This window comes from Calypte anna, chromosome 7 (assembly GCF_003957555.1).
Source record: "Calypte anna isolate BGI_N300 chromosome 7, bCalAnn1_v1.p, whole genome shotgun sequence".
NCBI classification, from domain to species: Eukaryota; Metazoa; Chordata; class Aves; order Apodiformes; family Trochilidae; genus Calypte; species Calypte anna.
The window spans coordinates 23,672,417-23,694,210 of NC_044253.1; the positions used below are offsets into that span (position 1 = coordinate 23,672,417).

The window sequence follows — 21,794 nt, forward strand, 5'->3', positions numbered from 1 at the left end:
CTGTATGCAGATCAGACAAGGAAACTAATCTTTCTGATTTGCAAAGAAGAGGGTGGTTACCTAAAAGCACGCTCGAAAGCTCAGCCTAGGAAAGCACGAATATAAGAAAGTGCCTCCCCTGCCTCCTTCTAGCCTTTAGTACATAAATAGAATTGCTTTTTTCATTACATAAAGTTCTCTGTTTACTTCAGAGATTGAACCTAGCCAGGAAAGAGCAGTTTAAGACCAGTTTTAAGTTCCCACATAATGCAGCTGCAACACTTTCTGTGTCTTTGCACTTGAGTTGGTTTTGAACATGCTGTTGTAGTAATCCAGAATGCAGATGCATCCTCACTGACTACCTCTCATGCAATAAAAACCAAGCTCATATAGCACTTAATGTTGATTGCAGTTGAGCATCTTTTGGCCACATGAATCAGGGAGGTGGTAGTGGGGGAAATAGTAAGCAAAATAAATTAATTTCATTAAAGACTTTACTCCAGTGGTATATGTGGTATACATGATAACTATAATACCAACTCCAATGGAGAGAAGTCCTGCAGCTTCTGGTAGGAAATAAAGGTGAACTTGGCTATGCTATAGTTTGTGTTGTGCTCTAAAATGTAACGAGATGTCATCTGTTTCCTTCAGGCTGAGCCAGATTTACCGGGCTATTGTGTCCAAAAAACCCCCACACAATTCTAGTTTTTGAGGAAACATGATGCTCTTTTACCTGTTGCAATGTAATTGGATAATGCATGTACAGATATTTAGCCTGCCAATGAATGTTGCTAATGCCTTACCAAAAAAACAAAAAAACAAAAAATCACCATATTTTTTTGTATTTTTTTTCCTCAGAGGCAAATCTAAACAATGCTAGATTTGGGAAACTGTTTACTAAAAAGCATTTTCTAATAGATCTCTGAAGAAGTGCAATTGTATATTATTGTTCAGTGCATACAGTACATTGTCTCCATCACTCTGTACACTGCTGCTATTAGTGCTTGTTCTAATAAATCTCAATGTACACTGTTTAAACTGCTGTCATCTGTTCTCTGATTTATTAACATAGGAAGCACTTCAGAATATGGTTCTTGAATTAACTGCAAAATTCCTAATGTACGTTGTACAGATTTATTTTGTAGAGATGGATTATAGTGGCAGCAATAGCACGGAAACACCAGCATTATCCTGGTTTTTTCTAACCTCTTTCCACTGCAGGATTATTTTTATAAAACTTTTCCCATGTGATTCTCTGTGCAGTTCCTTTAAATCTGGCAGAAGCTACCAACTGCAGTCTCAAAGACGATAATTTTCTTTTTCACAGTTCCCTGTTTTATCTCCATGCTACAGATGGTAAGAGCCATTTCCTTTTTTTTATCTTTCTTTCACTTCAGCTTGCTCTTAAAGATTAAAGAGAGCTTGCAGTATGTTTTTCAAGTTTTGTGAGAGGGTGTAGGGAAATGATGCTCTCTAATAGAATTGAAAAAAAAGTTGTGTGGAAAAAAAGAAAAAATAAAAAACCACAAACCAAAAATCCAAAAAACCACACCTGACGCCCACCCCTGCTGGCATCTTGGAAAAAATAACAGTATGTGGGGTTTTTCAAGTATGTGTTCTTGTTGATTATTCAGCCCTTAAATCAATTACATTTTATTTAAAATGTGAGTGTACTAGAAAACAAGAATTTGTTTGGGAGGAGAAATTAAGGTTATTGTTGTTGTTCTTGTCATTGTGAAAAGAACAAGTGTTCCAAAAATCTGGTATGCTGCCTGAGTGGAAGTAACAGCAAAGGGAGGGAAACCACTTCTTTTGTGAATGGCAGTTCTTGCTTTTTTTCTCTTGTGTCAGAGTACACATTTGATCTCATCCAAACTAATGCTGAGTCAGGTAATTAACAAGGGGCTTATTTCCCTGTTAAAAAATTCTACCAGCAGATTTCCTCTCTGGTTTTACATATGTGTAGTTATGGTCCATACAATTCTCTGAATGTTTTGCAAAACAGACCTAACACTATTTAGTGAGTCTTGCTCAGCAGAATTGCCATGTATAGGTGAAATGTGAAAAGCTGTGTCACTAACTAATTCACTGAAAAGCTCAGCCCAACATAAGGGAATATATTACACAAGAGGCCTGTGAGGCAGCACTACTGATCTGACATCTAATTTATCATAAAATCAATTACTTTAGAATGGAAGTAAATCTTATACTTAAATGTAATCTAACCAAGAGACAGATGATACTTCTTAACCACAAACATGTAGGCACTGTGATGTGGTGTGGTGAAGTGAGACAGTGTGGGAAGCTGTTGACAAGATTTCATCCTGACTCAGCTAAAGGAGTTGCCCACAGAAAGCTATTCCAAGTTTCACTGCCAGTACAGAAATCTGTTCTGATGTGATGATACCAAGCATTTTTGCCCAGTGAACATATCAAGCCACATGGCTTTCCAATAAATAACCTTATTTGGTTATTAAATATTTAAGTTGGTCGAAATGTTAAAAACCACGAGTATGCAATTTTGACTGTTCTTGCACCTGAATATACAAAATCATTACTGAATCAGATTAAAAGAAAGTAAGCTAAAATATAATTTAAAACTAATATTGTACTATGGGCTAGCTGAGGAGGTACTCTCTAGTTTATTTCTGCTAAGTGGTGAGTCTAATTTTACTCAAGGCCAGTAAACAACAGGTTGTATATTTAGGGTGTGCTTTTTATTTCTAAAAGCTGTGTCTAAGTTGTAACTATCAGACAGTAGCTAAGAGACAGGCTAGGTTGTAAATTCAATTTTTATATCCCGAGTGTATATTAATAATGGTAAATTTAGAAAGAATTCAGAAGAAGGCAATAAAGTATGCATGAACTCATTTACAGACATGAATCTGGTGTGAAGACATTTCTGTACCTGTAGTTAGATTACATTTGTAATCACATGGTAAAGTTCCAAAGTAAAATAAAGTATATAGTTGCTTTCCTCAGTGATGGCTTTCTGGCTATATTTCCTTCAGCAAATAAATGAGACTAATTACTAGCTTAAATTTCAAAACTACCCCAGGTTTCTTGAGCAAGTCAGTGGGGGAAAAAAGTGTAATTAAACATTTCCAAAAGGTTACACTTGAACTGCAAGTGGACTACAAGTTCCGGTAAGGACACCGAGTTGTGGGTTTTTTGGTTTGGTTTGTTTCTTGTATTTTTTTTTCTTAAGTAATAAAATTTAAAGTGTATATTATTGTCTTTCAAGTTCCTCTTTAAGTGGGTTATTTTTGAGGACCTGCCCTTGTGTGTAGCAGTCAAAGAAACTGAGGTGATGGCACAAGGGCACATCCACTCTTCTGTTCAAGTTCAAGAGGTGATTTAACCTGAATGCTGCTCAGCCAGCCTACGACAACAGTATTAGACTGCTTTTTATGTTTGGTAAGAATTTTTTATGTCATCCTTCTGTTAAAATGTACAATATCTGGAAATTGCTCAAGTATCTTCTTATTTTATGCCTATGTGTGAAAAAAAATTAGGAAAGTAGATGAGGAAGTATTTTCATAGACTGAAGAGGAACAGCCTTAATAAGCATAGAGGTGATCATGAAAGAGGATACTGAATTCTTGGGTGCCCTAAAAACACCTACTTAATTTTTTCTGTTTGTAAATACTCTGTATCCAAAGATCTGAGAATATATGATGATACTAGTTTTTGCAGTTATCTTGCTCGGGGAAGTGATGCATTACCACAGCCACACACAGAAAGTTTCACAGACTGAAGTTAATTGCCCATTATCACAGAACAGCTCGTGGCAATGCCAGAAATAATTCCAGTTCAAGCCTGCTGCTCAGATTACAACAAAAGGAGAAGAAGCAAGGAACAAGATATGTCTGCAACTGAAGGAGGTATTGTATAGAGATAATTGTACCAGTGATCATCAGACAGATTAGAGTGGACAAAATGGGTTATATCAAGGAAAACTAATCCTTTGTTTTGTAATCTTCCTTCAGACGTAGTGGCACAGTAGCTGCAGCTCTGCAGTGTCACACAGGTGGATGAGCAAGCTCACAAAGCTGTCCTCTAGCACAGGCACACCCACTCGCAATTGCTGGAAAAAAAGATTTAGCCATTCAGGCAGGATCCTTCAAAACAGCATTAACCCCACTTCAGGTCACTTTGGCTTGATTGTTTCCAGACTTGGCTTCACAGGCTAATAATTATCAGGGATGAAAGTAGCTTCATTGTATGCAATAATATTTATGTAACACATAACCACTTCTTTTGACCGAAACATGTGCCTTATTTGCATATGTAGTAAGTCTAAGTGCAAACATAATCTTTCAGCAAATCTCTCCTTGGAATACTAATTTTGCACTTCTTTCTAGTAAATGCTTCACAGCTGACACATCCATCTGCCCATTAAAAATACTGCCAATAACATTAGGGCAACTACAAAGAAACAAAAGCTGTGATATTTCATATACTTTAATCAGCAATAGTCATTTATTATCACCTTGTTTAAAGATGGACATGTGAAACACTGATTAAGTAGTCTGCACACCTGTGAACAAAAGTCTGAAACCTGAAAGGTAAGTCTGTGGAAGAGGATATAGAACTATCACCAGAATGTATGCTCCTTAATGTCTTTTGTGTTTTCTTTTCATTAACATAGCTCTAGAGAGAAGGCAGTGAAGTAGTACAAAGGAGCCAAGTGAGCAAGGCATTCTCTTTTCAACAAGTCAACAGATGTTGCTTGTATAAAGGTGAAAGGAAGGTTATGTCAACCAAAAGCCATAGAGAAGCCTGTTGAACTCCCCATTTTACAGCCTTTCATTGATGGAATTCTTGCAGTACCGTGCAGCTTTTAATGCTTCGACTGCTGGGCAAGTGTCACACTCTAATACAGCAGCTCCTGGCAGGAGATCTGCCTTTTATGTGTACTGTAGCGTGGACTGTGAATACCATTATCACAGTTCACTTGAACTGTAAACCTGAAGAGTATTGTATAGGAAACATAGTGAGTGTGTATTTGTCTTTCAAATGGCCTGTTAAAAATTACTTTAAAAATAATCAAACCAGCCCTAATGGTGTGTTTCAGATATTTGTATGGGAAAGGACAGCAGTATTTCTTGCACCTTTTAATTTTTTTATTGAAATCCATTCTAATTGGTGAAGAAACTGTTCACACACAGAAGTCCTACATAAATAAAACAGAGAAGCTTCTTTGTAAAATCTTCTCCTGAAACTTCAAATAATAGTGGAATATGCAAAAAGATCTGGACCCAGAGGAAGTTTTAAACCTACTTTAAATGTGAGGAACTTAAAGCATTTTAGGATTAGGTTTCTAATGAGTTACCTCCTCGAATTTCTGGTTTCTTTAATTTTGATAGTCTATTTATAATGCTGCCCACAGATGCTTCCATAAGGAAACAAGTTTGATTTTTTTACCATTTTACCAAATTGATAGCTTAATAAGTCTACACAAAATTAAAATATTGCCATAGCTTATTTATTTGTTGCCCTTTATGTAAATAAACATTTGTGAGCTGATTTTAAATTTTTTTACAGTTAAACGATATAATAAATCTAACATGGAAGTAACTCTTCTGACTCTAGCTCTGCTAAAAACTTTCATCTTGCTTTAATTTACTTTTTTTCCCACAGTGACCTCTAAATATCATAATGCTTTGTGGGCAGCAAGCACTTCAAGTTTTATGCCAAGTGACCCGAGTACTCCAGCAAAATGCTGTACCAGGACTCAGCACAACAGTGGAGAAAGTGTTGATATTTAACTGACTGTTTTTGATTGTACATGATAATTTCTAAACAAGCTCCACCTTGAAGAAAAAGTAAAAAGGTCAAGCGCTGTTAAAACCATTTGGGCAGTAAAAAAACCCCTGTATATATGTACTAAGGACTACATTTGGTCCCATAAATCAGTATTTTTATTACCTCCTGAAATAAGACAAGATTTATATAGCAGCGATCCTTGCTTTCTGAGGAAATACTCCTGCCATCTGCTGGAAAGCTAGAGAATTTAGGCAGCAGTTTTTAATTTTGCTGGGTTTTAGGTGATTTCTCGCATTTGTCCTTTTGCAAAGATGTGCAGATAAATGTAATATGGTTCGAAGGCACTTAAGTCAGGTGGTCTGGGAACTGAAAGCACCTTTTTGTGCACTAAAAAGTTATTGAACAAATTACCAGTGTAATTTGTTAGTGTTATGGTTCTAATTATTGTTGATCCTAAATCATGATGCCTTTATGTATGAAGAAGATATATATGGTGAAGATACAGCAAAGAAACTGCAGAGCACAGAATTGAATACCTTGAAACTACTCCCCATGTTGATGCTTGTGATGCCCATAGGCAACTTAGAGACATCTTCAGTCTGCTGGGGCTGGAGACAAACAGAAATAGAAAGGGAGATGGTAGTTAAGAGCAGAGTTAAGCTAGAGTTGTAGGGACTGGGAAATATATTAACAAACAAACATATAATGCAGATGCTAATCTCTATGTTTATCTTTACATCACTTCATACTTTTTCTTGAATGGAATTCCAGCTTCTGACCCTAATGAGGCTTCTGCACTTAAAAGTCTGTATTTATTTATTTATTTGCAAGGGTTAGAGGGTATATGATTCAAGTGGGCTCACTTAAGAACAAAAGTCATCACAGATGGCTACCAGTCAATCTGGGAGTGAGGGACAAGGGAGATGTTTTTATTTATATTTTTAATTTTTTTTTTAAACGGTACCTCAGCCTTAGGTGAGGATTTAATTCTGACCTTTTCCTAGTAGTATATAAAAGCAGGCTTAGATCAGGTTAGAAAAGTCCTTTATTTTTTCTATGAAGGGTCCTGTGTAGCGAAGGCAGATGGGATGCTTTGTCACTGTTATGTGGCTCTGTGCTGAGAAGGTTACAGCATTGGACCTCCCCAGGTGTAGGCTTGAGCCCAGCTCACATCTGAGAAGGATTTTCATCTGTAAAACTTGGCAAGATGAGGCAAGATTTTTTTTTATTCGAGTGATAACTCAGGCATAAGGTATGCACAGCATGCTTGCTCAAAATGAGAGAGTGCAGAAATGCTGAAACTTCCTGAGTACACTCATGTGCCAAGTACAAGTGCCTAGCAATGGGGAGGGTGGGAAATGTCTTAGGTTTCTTTACTTGGATGTGCAAGATTAGTGAATATTTTCTGCACATGACAAAGTTAATATAATTGCACTCCAGTTCTTTGCTCTGTGGCATGATGATGATACAAACAGCTCCTGCAGTATGTACAGTGGATTATAGCGTGTTACAGAATTCAGAAATTCAAGGAGGCAACTCATCAGAAACCTATTCCTAAAATGTTTTAATCCCAAGGGGCCTGGAACTAGATGATCTTTAAGGTCCCTTCCAACCCACACATTCTATGATTCTATGATCTCTAGTCTTCCACTCCAGACCAGGTGTTTCCCAACACCACACCACTGCTTGCTCTCCAGCTGAGCTCCCACAGGTAGGTCCTGCAGCCACTGTTGAAAGGCAACACCATCTCAGCAGAACTGCCAGCTTTCACCAGTGTGTAATTCAGGCATCATTCATACATCATTCCTGGAGTGCATCTGGGATGCTTTGTTGCTTGCTGGTAAAACAACGAGAATTCAGCTGCAGCAAGGACCCAATAAACAGTAATGCATCAGTAACTCCTCAAGGGAAGCTAAGGCTTGCAAAAGTTACTGTCTGCAGTTTGTAAGAGTATAAATTTTGTTTTCAAAGAGTGACGTTAGACTGCCAAGGAAAGGGCAACTGTTTCCCTATCAGTTTACACGGGTTATTCATTATTCATCATGCAGAATTAGAGCTTCGCTGAAGGTCTTTGAGAGGAGTCTGGAGCAATAGACCATAGAAGCTGAGCAGATAAGATGCTGTTGATTATTTCAAAGCAAAATATAACTCAATCTAAGAAAACAGTTTGATTTTTTTGTTGTTGTTTTTTTTTTTTTTTCTAAAGAGCCTTGGAAAAGGAATTGAACATGGGCTTGACATCTGGAACTTATACTCGATACAGAGCTTTTTGCTACTATCATTAAAAATATAATAATAATGTCATAATATGTTTGCTGCTGCAACCAAAAACTTTGTTAAACAGGTTGGTGATGGAGGAAGACTTGTTCCAGTGCCCAGTCTGAGTGAAGCTGATAAATACCAACCTTTAAGCCTTGTGATCAAGAAAAGAAAATGTTTACTATCAAAAACCTCTAAATTTGCTTCAACACCTTTTACGCTAAAAGACATTCTTCAAGGGGAGAAAGAGATTTCTGCAGGTAAGGTTTCTGTCTTCCTTCAGAGTGGAAAAATGCATGTTACTTGGTAAATGTAGAACAGTAGACATGGTTTTAACTGTGTAGGTGGTATGATATCTCTTTAGTACATCTGTAATAAAATTTGTCTTCCCTAGTCATGTAAGAAATAGTTTAAAAAAACAAACCAACAAACAAAAAAACCCCCCGAAAAAAGCTAGTAGAACTGGTTGGAAAAAAAAAAAAAAAAAAAAAAAGAACTTTGTGGAAAAAGTGTAAAAGCCCCCAAACAGTGAATTATAATTGCACTAAAAAAGGCCTTGGAATTTTCTGAACTAATATGAAATTAATTCAATTAAGCCTTGTGCTTTTTCACAAATCACAGCAGATTCATGGTAGATGTATTGATGCTTGTTGATCAATTGCTACTTAAAATTTGTTTTTAATGTTCATCTTTCTCTGTGTAATCATATGTAAGACTGAACATAGTTCCCTTTTAGTAATGTCTGGTGTTAAACAGGGCTCTGCACAGGCAGAAACATTTGACAAAAACCATCTGACTGAAGTGACCAGATTTCCGTATGATTTTTCCACATTTTTAATCTTTCTGTGTGCTTACACAGCTTAAATCTGTTTAAATTGCCTTTGCTGTTCAGTATAAGAAAGTTTTGAAGGTATTCTATGGGAATCAGAGGTGCAAAAGTCAACTGTACTGCCTGAATTTTCCCATACCCTCCTTTGGAAATTCTGTATAATTCATATCTCAAAGTAGTTGCATTATTTCACTTTCTTTTGGAAAAAAGGTCTGTTTTAACAAAAGCATTGGTCACATCATTACTTGCACAATTGCTTTAATTAAAAACTCTACTCAGAAAAAACAATATGAGCAGACGATGGAAATATCAGTTAACCCCCAAAAGTGGTGATTCCAGGAGGCAAGCAGAGTGAAAATGATTGGAAACCCACTAATCCTAATAATTTTACATACAGGAGAAGTCAGCTGTTTTTTCCAGAATTAAAAGAATAGAAAAAATCACATTTCAAAGGCTGAGAAAAAGGTTGCAAAATCACATTAAAATGCGTCACAAGTCCTTAATAGTCTTTTCTGTCATGTGCAGAAGATACTGGCCTTTAATATAAGCAAAGAGCTTTGTAATTCAATTTCATTTTTTATGTGACAAATATAAGCATCTACAATCTTTTTAGCGGTATGGAAAATATATGCAGGGTTTTTTGTTAAAAATGAAGACAGGCAAGATTCATACTAGGTGGCTTTATGTTACTTTATCCTAGAAGCTTCAAGAAATTTAAAAACAAACAAAAAAAAGAAGGAAACCCCAGAATCTTAAATGTATATGGATGCCCTTGAATGCTTAATCCCTGTGCTCTTCATGCTCTATTTTTTCTAATTTGGCAGTCAATGTGTTCCAATATTTTTCTGTTAGTATAATGCATCAATATTTAAGATTATAAAGAACGCACAAAATGCTTTGGTGCCTACCCTTTTGCTGGACATGAGCAAACTTTCAATTCAGACTTAATCTTTTGTTATCCTTCAAAATAAGCTGTCCCAGTCCCTGGAATCATCAGGCACACATGGAAACTGTGTCAAGTCTTTCTAACTGTGATGTACTAGGTAAAAGACAAGTGTTGCTGGCACACTCGTGTCTCATTCACATATTGCAAAAGTGAGGAAAGGTTCATTTTTACTGCAACTAGACAGAATTCAGAATTCTTTAATATTGTTTTACACATGATGTCTTTCACTTTGTTCCCAGGCTTAATATTCTGTGTGACCTACAGTAAGTAATTTTTGTGGTTTAGAGCCTGTCATTAAATCCAGAATACACTACATGTCTGTTTATACAAGTATCAACAAGATACTTAAGAGGAGAAATACTTCAGGAGAATAATGAAAAGCACACAGATGCAGACATAGTCCTAAGCATCATTTCATGCCCACGGCACCCCACATGCAAGAACACAGGGAGAGTCGAGGAAATCTCTCAGACTCCTATGCGCTCTCTTTCCATCAGTCAGCAGCAGTAACACCAACAAGTGCATGCTCAGTGTAGCTCTGAATTTCATGTTGACATGGGTAATTACAGTAGGAGCAGTACCATTTATTCTCTTCTTTATATTTATTAAATTAAAATTATAGTAATGTAAGTGTCCTGTTTCAAATATGTAGTGCTATGTAGAAATGTGGTGTTCTGACTTTCCATCATGCAATGTTTATCTTTTAATCAGGTGTCTCATCTTACCAGTTGCTCAACTATGAAGACAAATCAGATGTTTCGCTTAATGGTAGAAGAGGAAATCAGATAATGAACGATGTTGGTTTTGATGTAGATGGATCAGATTCTATTGCCTTTAAAGCTTCTTTTGGAATAGTGACCAAACATGAGGTTGAAGTACCAACTTTACTTAAAGAACTTACTACAAGGTTATATTATATATTTAATTTTCTTGTTCCACAATCATATTTCATACATTTAGGTTGATCCTTTGAAGTTATTAGGTTTCGATTATTTTTATCCAATCAATACCAGTCACTGTCTGATCATTTAAAATTTCTTAGTTTTAGGTCTAATGAGACTCAAGTTAGATCACTGTGGCTCAACACAAGACCTCCTGTATAACACAGACTGCAGAATTTTTCTGAATTAATTCTTGTTTGAATTACAGGAGAAAAAATTCCAGAGAGGAGAAGTCCATCCAAGGTCCTATCTATGTTATTTCATACTATTGAAATTTTAAAATTTACTTCAAATGATTACTCAACTTCAAGTTTCAAAGAGATGATTTGTTTGCTTTTGTCTGCTGAACTAGAGAGCTATGTGTATCATTTCCAGTGTAGGTATTTTAAGGTTTTATGAGGTTATTGCTCAGCTTTTTTTTAGACAATCAAAGTAGGTTTATCTACTGGAATTTTTCTTAGCCTTCTGTGGCTCTTCTCTGAATGCACTCTCCATTTTTCCAACATCCTTGTCGATCTGTGAACAATGAAACTCATATTTGTGCTCCTGTAGTGCGGGCACAAATGAAAAACACAACTGGACATGATTGAATTAATTCTGGGTGTATTTATCCAGATTATATTTCAAAGATCATCCCTTGGCCACAGTGTCATCTCAGTGAATCCCTGTGTTGCATTCCAGTGAATTATTCACTATGCATGATATAACATTTGGTTTCCTTGTAGTTATTTACAAAGCAGTGCGTGTAGTTTTGTGTCTGTAACCTCTTGTTCTGTAACTACCTTTCCCCACTATATTTGTAACCTCCAAACATTACCATTAATATCTGGAGGTGGAGATGGGGAGGCAATTGTAGTCTCCTAATGAAAATATTGTTACAGGATCTTCTACAGCGCCTGCAGAAATTCTCCTACAAACACTCTTGTTTCATGATTGTTCTATAGCTGATACAGTTTTTTCCAGTTTTAGGTAACACTTGTCAGTTAGCCAGTTTTAATGCATAGATTGTATGACAGCTTGCATAGGCTTCTAACCAAAACATTCCATGATCATACGCTTGATAGAAGCCCAAAGATAATACACTACAGCTGTTGCTTTTACTATTTTCCAAAAATTCTTTCTGACTGACCTTAATTATACGACTTTTATTAAAAACTATATTACTTAGGGTGTGCTGACAGTTCCTCTTGGTCACTAAGAATAGGGTCAAATAGAAGACCTGGAATTTTCCAGGATTTTCCACGTATTCTGTCTAACATTTGTACCTTACTGGCCTTATTTGGATTTTTTGTGCTTCTGTTCCCAAATACTGAAAACCAATATTCAGTTTCCAGACGCGTCCTCAGTCAGTTGTTTTACCCTTATGAGACAGAAGTTATAATAAGCTATTTACTGACATAAAGTTACTAATTCTATTAGCTGCTAATCTCTGTATTTCCTTTCTGCCTCCCTCTTGATTTTAGAAAAATAAACTTTGATCATTGTCTAGTCCATCAATCAAGAAAAAGTAGGATGGAAGTTTTGTGTGTGGTCATGGAAAGTATTAGAACTACAAGGCAGTGCTCCTTAACCGTCCATACTGGAATGCGTGGAGAGACAATGAGGGTAAATAAGTTTGACAAAGTTCTGTAACTTAAATCAACAAACATATTTTTTTAAAATAAATGTTATGGTTGTATCTATTTTTGCTGATGTAGGCTCAGAAAAAAATTAAGTAAATAGATTATATTTTACATTTTATAATCAAATTATTGCACTAAATCTTAAAATGAAATAAAAACGGAATTAAAAGATGGTCTTTTGCTAGTATCACTTTTGTGACTGAAGAATGGGAAATGCATTGCTTTGGGTGAAGAATTGCAAAAATATGGATTTTACTTCTTACTTTGAATCTCCAATAAATGTATAACCTAGATTTCATTATTGTATTAATCTTCTGTAACGCATTAAGGTTGCTATTATTTCATCTTGCTCCCTGTATTATATTCTTGCTCTCTTTCTCTCTTTGCAGTATGTATGAATAATTGAACCTTCAAATCTTTTGATGTTAGCCCATTCCTAGTCTTTATAAATAATTCACATAATTTTCAATGAGTGATACAAGTTGTTACTACCTCTGTAGCGAACTTTATTAGAAACTGAAGTTGTTCATACAAAATTTTTTAGTTGTGAAATTTGATCTTCCTCCTGGAAGTGTAGCTTTCAATGTATACAGTTAGGATATTGTGTCATTTGTGTATTTTTATTTTTCACTTAAATTTTAACCAATTTGATGCTTTTCTAAATTACAGTTTCACATTATTGAAGATCAGAATTTTAAAGGGCGAGACAAAGTAATTGTTTTTCCTGCACATACAACTATTGCTTTTAGTGTATTTGAACTTTATATTCATTTGGATGGTAATTTTGGTGAGTGATGTGCATGATTGTAATTACTGCAATTATATATAAGGATATGACTTTTTAAAACAGTTTTCTTGCTCTTGGTATGTGTAAGCCCCAGGCCCATACAATGATATGCCTTAATATTATGCACATAAGTAGTCAGACTTTCTAAGGGAAACAATTCTTGAAAAGAATAGAAATAGTTAATAGAAAATAGTCTGTCAAGAAACATTGTTTGTAAGTTGAGTAAGATTTGTAATTTTTTGTAAAATCCCCTAGTCAAAAGGAACAAAAATTAATTTTCTTATATTTCTAGCCTGTGAGGAACAGGCTTAGGCATGAAATGGGCAAGTAAAAAGATCCATGTAAAGCAGAAAGTGTGCAGAACTTCTAATCTAAGGTAACATTTTTTCCTGTTGGAACTTTAATTTCAGTCTGATACATCACTACCACATGTGGATATCTGAAGGTATTTAGGAAGAAATAACCACAGTTACTGAAAATTAATAAAAAATTTGTATGACTCTTGTAAATTTATCTCCTTTGGGAGAAAGGACAGGACTTGCAATAATTAAATTGTAGCCTATACCATCATCAATGTTACTAGTATTGTTTGTAATAAACCAGAAAGTCAATTGACCCTAGTACTTGATACCAAATGCAAAACTCTCCTCCAGCTAGTGTCATGTTAAATAAGGTTTTAGCTAACATATTCACCTGTACTTAAATACAGGAACCTCTTTGAGAATCAATCAACTGTTCCAGAAATTTCTTGAGTCTGTGTAACATTGTGGCTACTGTAGACAGCAAGATATAAGACCTGGTTAGGGATGTAATCTGTCTCTGCAGATCTGCACAGGACTCTGTTTTAGAAGCTGCAAACAGGGCCACACCCTTTGGCATACACAACATAAAACTTCCATGGCAGGAACTCTGTACTGTATAACACCTGTTTTGACTGACCTGTGGAATACCTTTATCCTGCTTTATAAGCTTTAGATGCACTCCAAACCAAGCATAAGTATGGGCTTAAAAGCTAAAGAAACAATACAGTATGGTAATTCTTTATATTCAGTTCCCTAGGGCTCAACATTAGTTACCATTTTGGAAGTTGTTTCCTTTTATTGCACCTTGATGCAATGGCAGATACATGTACATTAATTGCTACACTCATTATCAATGAAATATCAGTTAATCTGGTATTTGTGTAATTAAAGAGAATTCTTAATTGAAAAAGTTTAAAATGTTGGGTTTTTTCAGTTCTTGGAGCTGATTATCTCTATATTTCACTTTAAAGGTTTTCTTTCAAGTTATGAATAGAAACTTAGGTGATAATTCATATTATTAAAAGTAGTCAATTTAGTGTTAAAGAGATGACTACAGAGCTCACAGTGTTGCTTATTGTTTTCCTTTTTTAGATCACAGAAATGTTTCTCCTTCAGAAGTGGGACTTCCATTTATATGATATTGGCTTAGTCCCTCAACATTACCACTAATCGTGTAAAAACTAAAACAAACTGATGTATGTTGAAAGCTGAATTTAATCACTGTTAGCTTCAAAGATTAGAAGGCATATTAAACTCTATTGTGCAATTATTGCTTGTATATTTTGTTTCTTTCTGAAAACTTGTTTTTAATTTTTAAAGAACTTTGTGTGACTCCAATTTCAAAAGGAGGATTTGAAAAAGAGAAGTCCGGATCATCTTCACTGACCAAATTAAGGAGGCTAAAGAATAATCTGTTTCATCAAAGTATGGCTTTTGATATTTATATCCAAATGTCTTAGTTAATGCATGAAGAGTGAATTTTTGTTTGTGTGAAAGATGAATGGTTAAAGAAAAAAATTTTGAAAGAGAATGAACCTTTTTTGTAAATGTTAGGAAAAAAAGTGAGTTTACAATTTATAATTTTTAGAAAATAGAACTAGAAATGCAAAAATAAAAATGGTTAAACTGGGAAGTACACAGCTCTTATTTGATTTGGCACAAATTTGATAAAAGTTTGGTTCATATTATATTTTAGCTGCATTTCTAAAGGCAGCACTATGTATATAGGTCATATAAAAAAAAAAGATCTGGCATTTGTAATTGTAGTGTAGAGGCAAAAAAAAATTTGCATCTCACATGGAAAGTAATCTACAACATGGCATGTTTAGAATGGCTTACGGAATCAGCTGTTATTTCCACAGGTAGATAGAATGTTTGTAAACAGTTCATGATGTCATGACAAATCATTGCTTCTTTTTTTGCTGCATTCTTTTTCAGATAAAAGAGTAGTGGAAACCATCGCAAGCTCCGACCCTTACTTGGAGGACCTTTTTACAGATTATTATGAAAAAGCTGCAAGCATGACTGATATCTCTACGAGTTATCTCAGAGAAGGATCTCATATTCGAATTAATTTACTCAATAACAACATCCCCAAAGGTCCCTGTGTCCTCTGTGGAATGGGAAGTGCTAAAAGGGAGACCGTCTATGGATGCTTAGAGTGTTCCTTTAATGGACAAAAGTACGTGCGGCTGCATGCTGTGCCCTGTTTTGACCTCTGGCATAAGAGAGTAAAGTAACTGAGCTAGGTAAGTGTGCATTGTCACAGACAAAAACATAACTGTGCCACAAACTTTTCAGAATTAGTAGATGTGACTCAAATTGTCAAAAAGCAAAACAGTGAAAGTGCAAAATATTTTATAACACTGTTATCTTCAGTTTGATTCACAATGACCTTTTACTTGAAAATACCTTCATTCATACCCTGACATTGCTTTTTTCTTTCTAGCAACTTCTCCTTTCATTGCCATGATAATTAAAAATATACTTTTAAACTGTATTTTCATAATGTCAAAATATATGCTAGAACTTAGTTTGTTTACACAAACCTGTTGCTAAACCCCAAATTGTTGCCTTTAGCTGCACTGGTAAATGATAGTAAAATGAGAATATTTGTTAATAATTTAGTGTTCTCGTGAATGTTTAATTGTAAAGTATCAGATTAAAAAACAAGCTAAAACTAGCGCGGTCTAATGTTTTATTTACAAAAGGGAACAACCAAAGCTAGGGAAAGTTGCTTCATATTAGGATGCCATGACCTTATGTCAATAGTTTGTGTAGATTACTAAAAAGTACCAGTGAGTCCCCCTTTTTCCTTTGCATTTTAGGTTACATTTACTCAACTTCCTTTTTTGTGTTTTGAAAAAATTTCTTAGCAGAAAATTTTCTGAAAATTTATGGAAATAACAGAACTACATCCTTCCAACAAGAATTTAAGGCTGCAGGTCTTTTAACTGGGAAATCTCAGCCACAGAAAATTAAGCCTGTGCTGTTGAGAGCATAACCACCAGAAGGGACTATAGGACTGTGTCCATTACTAAGACTGGGAGTGTTCTTGGTTGGCATACTATTGTTGAAGCTCTTCCCATTCTATCTTAAACTGGAAAAAATATTTTAAATGCTTTTCTACCTTTGAGCATTAATTTAAGAATAAGCCAGCTATGGAAGCTTTTTAACTTGTGCTGCTACTTTCACTGTGTACATCTGATTATCACACGATGAAATGAATGCAGCCATTGCACTTCACGTGAGTAAAATATGTTGCCCAAGTATCATGATGACACCTGCAGAAGCAGAACAGTTAACTAGCCTGAAGTACTCTGTATTAACTATTGGTGCTACTTTGCATTTTTCCAAAGTGAGGGAAACCAGAATGATGCCCAAATAACTACTTATGTTTTATAGAGTATCTCCCATAATCTTCCACCTATTCCAAGTAAATGATAGTGTAGATTTTTTACTTGGTGTTGCTGAATAAACTGACTAACAATAATTTTACTAAGTCAGAGTTTAAAAACTCACTTAAAGTATTTTTTTTCATGAACAGCAGATTATTCACGTTAACACTACATCAAAGCTGTAATTTTATGTTGCTTTAAAGACATTTGAGGTTTTACCTTGACATTCCGTAAACAGGTTTCACTTATTTTAAGGCCTTTTGGAGTTAAATTTGCAGGAAATTAGAATTCCTCAAGAACCTGCTGAGTGGGAACTGAGTTACTTTCCTGGGATTCTGTTTTCCCCTTTTATCTTACAGAGGATTGAGAAGTATTCATTAGCTATGTTCTTATTATGTCAACACTTGCTGGAACCATTTGTTTGTGCTTGGTAAGACAGAAAGAATTACTTTCATCAGTATTTTACAAAATGAAAAAGACTACTGAGCAATATGGCAGACTAGGACAAGATACAGAAACCACTAATAATAGATCATGATGTCTTCCAATTTTATTTCTTTCTTTTGAAATATTAACACATTTATTAGTTGCATGTTAAAAAATTTTTTTTTTACAGTCACCTTATGAGATATAAAAAAGATGCCACTATAAAAAAAATACAAAAATACCATGACAAAGTATTATTATTATTATTTAAAATTCAATGTCTAGAAAACAGCCAAAGATTTTTGAAGTACTCAGAGTTCATCATGCTGGTAGACATTATACTCCCTTGCTGATATGAAACCATCTCCATCATGGTCATTCTTCTTAAATATATCAGCTAAGATTTCATCGTGGACTGAAGGATGACGTTTTTTGCCATCTCTTGCAAATTCTTCTTTCAAATACTGGCTTATCTAGAAGAAAAGAAAACAAATCCCGACCATTGTGGCCTTTATGCCAGTACTCAACAGCTATCTTCAAGAATACTTGGGGTATATATTTAAGTTAATGTGACTCCAGTGCAGCCACATCTGAGGTTTGTTTCCCAGCAAGTCTGAGACAGACGAACGTAGTAATCAAAGTAAATTTCAACATTGCAGAGTGTAGTTTATGTGATGAACTGCAGCAGAGGCAGATCATACAAAGATATAACATCAATGCAACTATACCTATAGTTTTATAAATTATTTATTCCAAGTTAGTTACATCATATTACCTCAATTGCAGAGAGTTTTTTGTCGCTGTCCTTGTCTATTTGATTAAATGCTTCAACACTGCGAGGTCCCTTATTTACAGCATAAAGTTCAATCTCAAAGATCAGTGTTGCATTGGGTGGAATCTTGCCCTGTGCTATGAATAAAAGGAAAAAAAATGCACTTAAGAAATAAGACCCTGGTCAGACATCACATGTATGATAAACTAACATGTACAGAATCTTATCTTTTCATGACAAAAGACCATGTTAATATAAAGTTAAACTCTGAATTTAAATATACAGATTGAAGATTGTTCAAATTGTGTTATGTAAGGGATTCTGAGACAGATTTGCAAAAAATACACTGAAGCAAAATTTTATTGACCTAATTATTCCTTTGTCTGATATCTGATGTAAAACCACCACTGCCTATAAACACAGGTCATTGTATCAAGCATGTGGCTTAAAAAGGGGAACTGAAGAGAGACAGTAACAAACTAACAAGGTTTAGAAGCCAAAAAAGCATCAAGAAATCATGCAGTGTAAAATGTAAATGTAAACATGCAAGTTACTTCTATTCATAACTAGTGAGCGTCATGACATTGTAACCTTAGAATGTTGACAGAACATAACTTTAAGAAAAACGGAAGGATATACCCTGTTAAGAAAGAGAAGGTAAACAAAACTGTAACTCACACTACTCATCTAAAGCATTCAAAGTAAAGTGGCAGGTTTCAGAGTTCAAAAGATTTTAATCTTACAAGCTTAAAAAATTTAGAGCTTTTAAATATATGGTTTATATAGTACTTCTTAAAGAAAGATAAAATACAAGAATTCAGTGCCAGTAGTTAACAAATGTACATACCAAAAAAGGAAAGGGAAAGATATGTAAAGATTTAGAAAGCCATGCATCTTTTCTAATTCAAGATTAGGTAGGCATCTTCCCCAGTATGCAGGAATATGTTGAGACAGAGGACAGGTGTGCTGCAAGAAAATTCTTTCTTGAAGTGCTACCTAGAACAAACAGTTAACACTAGTATTAAAGAACATACTTCTATTTGTGTCTCTGTATTTTCTTGCTTTTATGAGAATTATTCAATATTATGCAAAGATTTTTTTCCTAATAAACTTGAATGACTACAATGGAATCATATGAAAGACAAAACTGGTGCATGGCATTTGGACACAATATTACTACCAAAGTATTATTACAGAGAAGAAGCTACCTTTTCACAAAAACTATTACACACAAGTCAGAGCTGAATTTGTCTGCAGTTAAGAGTACTGCTACATAAAACTCTGACAGGAACATTTTTTTTAAAAATCAGTCTATACATGTAAGCGTCATAAGTACACATCAGATTCCATGCACTGTACTGTTGCAAATATTATGTAATATGCTGGTATAACCCTTTAACTATACAGGATATAAGCAGTATTTTAAACAGATTATTTATACATAGATTAATTTTGTGGCATGCACTGGATTACACTGTATTTTGCTCAGAAGATGCAGAATGTCTTTAATAGGCTTAGCAGGTATGAGTCAAACAATAGAAACTAAACATTAATAAAATATGATAGAATATGATAGAATAAATGCTGATACGAAGATTTTCCTGTTGTATCATTTTTACATATTATATCAATACTTGGAAAAACACATTGGGTGTCATGTACTGGATAGGAATGAGCAGGATTAGGCTGCACAGCTGCTGCCATCACCTTCAGTGCCTCCAATAATAATAGAACTACAGTCATTTATATTGTTTTATGTTTGAAAGGGTGAAACAGAAGAAAGACAAAATCTAGTATTAAAACTGCTTTTTTACCGTATCCTTGCTGTCCGTATGCTAATGATGGAGGAATGATCACTTTCCGTTTTTCTCCGGGACACATATTCATCATAGCAATATCTAACCCTTTTATCACTTGTCCAACACCCAGAACAAACCATTTTGGATGGCCTTCATTTTGTGTACGACTATTAAAAAGAATTGTGAGTAACAGTGAATTTCAGTTTTTGGCTTTGTTTTTTTCTTTTTCTTCATATATAAATATAACTTTAAATTAGCAGTCAGTAAAAACACACATTAGATTATGAGAGCACAATAGTATTTAGAATGCAAGACTGTAAAGTATTAAGACTGTTTTTCTGCTATATTTATAATTAAGGTCAAATCTTGAGCTGTATAACCATCAACCTTCTGTTGAAATAAAAAAATCAAGTAAAACCCATTACTTATTACAAAAACATACAATCTTCCTAATTCACACTGCATGCCCAAACAAGATGCCACAGCAAGAGTCTGTGAGGAGTATTAGGAGCAATTTACCACCAGGTAGAAAATATGTCTTCGGCATTTGCACAGGTGTGCTTGGGCAACCTGGCAATTTTAGCTACAGTGCTGTGTGCTCACCCACTGCCCTGTTCAGTTCAAATATCCTACGGTTGTACGAGGTGTCTCCAGGGTGGGACCTACACTGAACAGTGACTGAGCAGCATGTAGCTCAGAAGTCAGAGGGCAATACTGTATGTGCCAAAATCCGTCACTTCAACAGGAAAAAAATGCAAGTAAAGCAGTACTCTTAAATCCAAAATAATCCTACAATGATTAAAAAAAGAAGAAAAAAAAAAAAAGAAAAAAGCTTTTGCACAACTTTCTGTGCAAAGCAAGCAAAATGAAGCTGAAACACCCCGAAGATATGTATGGGACAAAGGGAAAAAGCTAAAGCCAAAATGCTAATACTGGGGCAAAAAGGAAGGCAGCACAAATCGAGGAGGGAAGTAGCAACAGGGAATAGGTTTAACGACTGCAAACCACTAGCATAATGTGGCTGCCCTGCACAATGCCAACTATGCAGGACTGCCCGCAAGTTTCTGCCTAGAATAGTCTGTGTCGCAACCACGAGATTCTCCTCCCAACCCGAGGTTTTCTGTGCACATTACAGCACAGAACATGGCAGATCATAACACAGTGGGTTTATTTTATATCGTTCCAAAAGCGTTCTCCATGTGAGGTGTGGGCTACAGCTGCTCCTCGACCCTCTCAGCCGGTCGCCTTTGCTGGTGACAGCCGCCAACCTCAAGCATGGCTTTGGTATCCAGTTTACCTCAGCACCGGTCGCTCTTGACCCTAGGTAAAATCCTTTGATCGCTCGACTGGGAAAAGCAGTGGATAAGACAGGGGAAATTACTAATGCTAACATGCTTAGCGTGGCTCCCGAGCTGTGCCCACGCTGGGAGAGCAGTGGGTCCCGCTAACCCACAGGGCCTGCCGTGCCCCTCAGCCGGGTAAGCGGGACCCACTGCTCCAGGGGACGGGCAGCCTATGCCACGTACACGGCCGGACTAGGGCATGCCTTCCCTTCCACCCTACACGGTGCACTGTGGGCCCACCTGCAGTAAAACTTGGATCCGTCGCTGGCCAGAAAACCGTCGTAGTGCGCATTCAGCAGATCCCCCTTCTTGCTTTTCGGGCTGCAGACCTCGGGGAGGTGCAGCACCTCTATTTTAACCTCCCCATCCGCCCCCGTGCCGCCTTCGGCCCCTGCTGGGGCCGCCAGCAGAGCCAGCGGCAGGAGCAGCAGGGTAAGCCCGCGGCCCATGTCGCTTCGGGGAGGTCGCCGGCGTGGCACTGTCCCCGTTGGCTCGAGGGGCGGGGGCTGAGCCTGCGCTACGATTCCTCCTCAGCCTCCCTGGGCCGGCTCGGCCCGGGCAGCCGCGGGGCGGGCGGTATTTCGGGCCTGCCCCCTTCTCTCAGGAAGTGAAAGAGATGTCA

At 36.1% G+C, this 21,794-nt stretch overlaps 2 protein-coding genes across 3 annotated transcripts; one reads left to right on the forward strand and one right to left on the reverse strand.

Annotated features, from left to right (window-relative positions):
- Positions 1-8,056: 8,056 nt before the first annotated feature.
- Positions 8,057-15,674, forward strand: PJVK (pejvakin). The gene is made up of 6 exons (XM_008505075.2): positions 8,057-8,267; positions 10,494-10,689; positions 12,187-12,328; positions 13,015-13,132; positions 14,755-14,859; positions 15,373-15,674. Exons 1-6 carry the CDS (start codon positions 8,057-8,059, stop codon positions 15,672-15,674), a joined length of 1,074 nt encoding a protein of 357 aa, XP_008503297.1.
- Positions 15,675-17,411: 1,737 nt separating this feature from the next.
- On the reverse strand, positions 17,412-21,730 carry FKBP7 (FKBP prolyl isomerase 7). Of its 2 annotated transcripts, XR_003987743.1 has the most exons (5): positions 21,413-21,730; positions 19,845-19,996; positions 18,878-19,026; positions 18,034-18,167; positions 17,537-17,731 (listed from the first exon to the last, which is right to left on the reverse strand). XR_003987743.1 is itself a non-coding variant. In XM_008505074.2 (4 exons), exons 1-4 carry the CDS (start codon positions 21,619-21,621, stop codon positions 17,570-17,572), a joined length of 657 nt encoding a protein of 218 aa, XP_008503296.2. In that variant the 5' UTR covers positions 21,622-21,730; the 3' UTR covers positions 17,412-17,569. The 2 variants fall into 2 exon arrangements, 1 of the variants encoding a protein (XP_008503296.2); XM_008505074.2 differs by lacking the exon at positions 18,878-19,026 and having other exon boundaries at positions 17,412-17,731.
- Between the last annotated feature and the right edge of the window lie 64 nt (positions 21,731-21,794).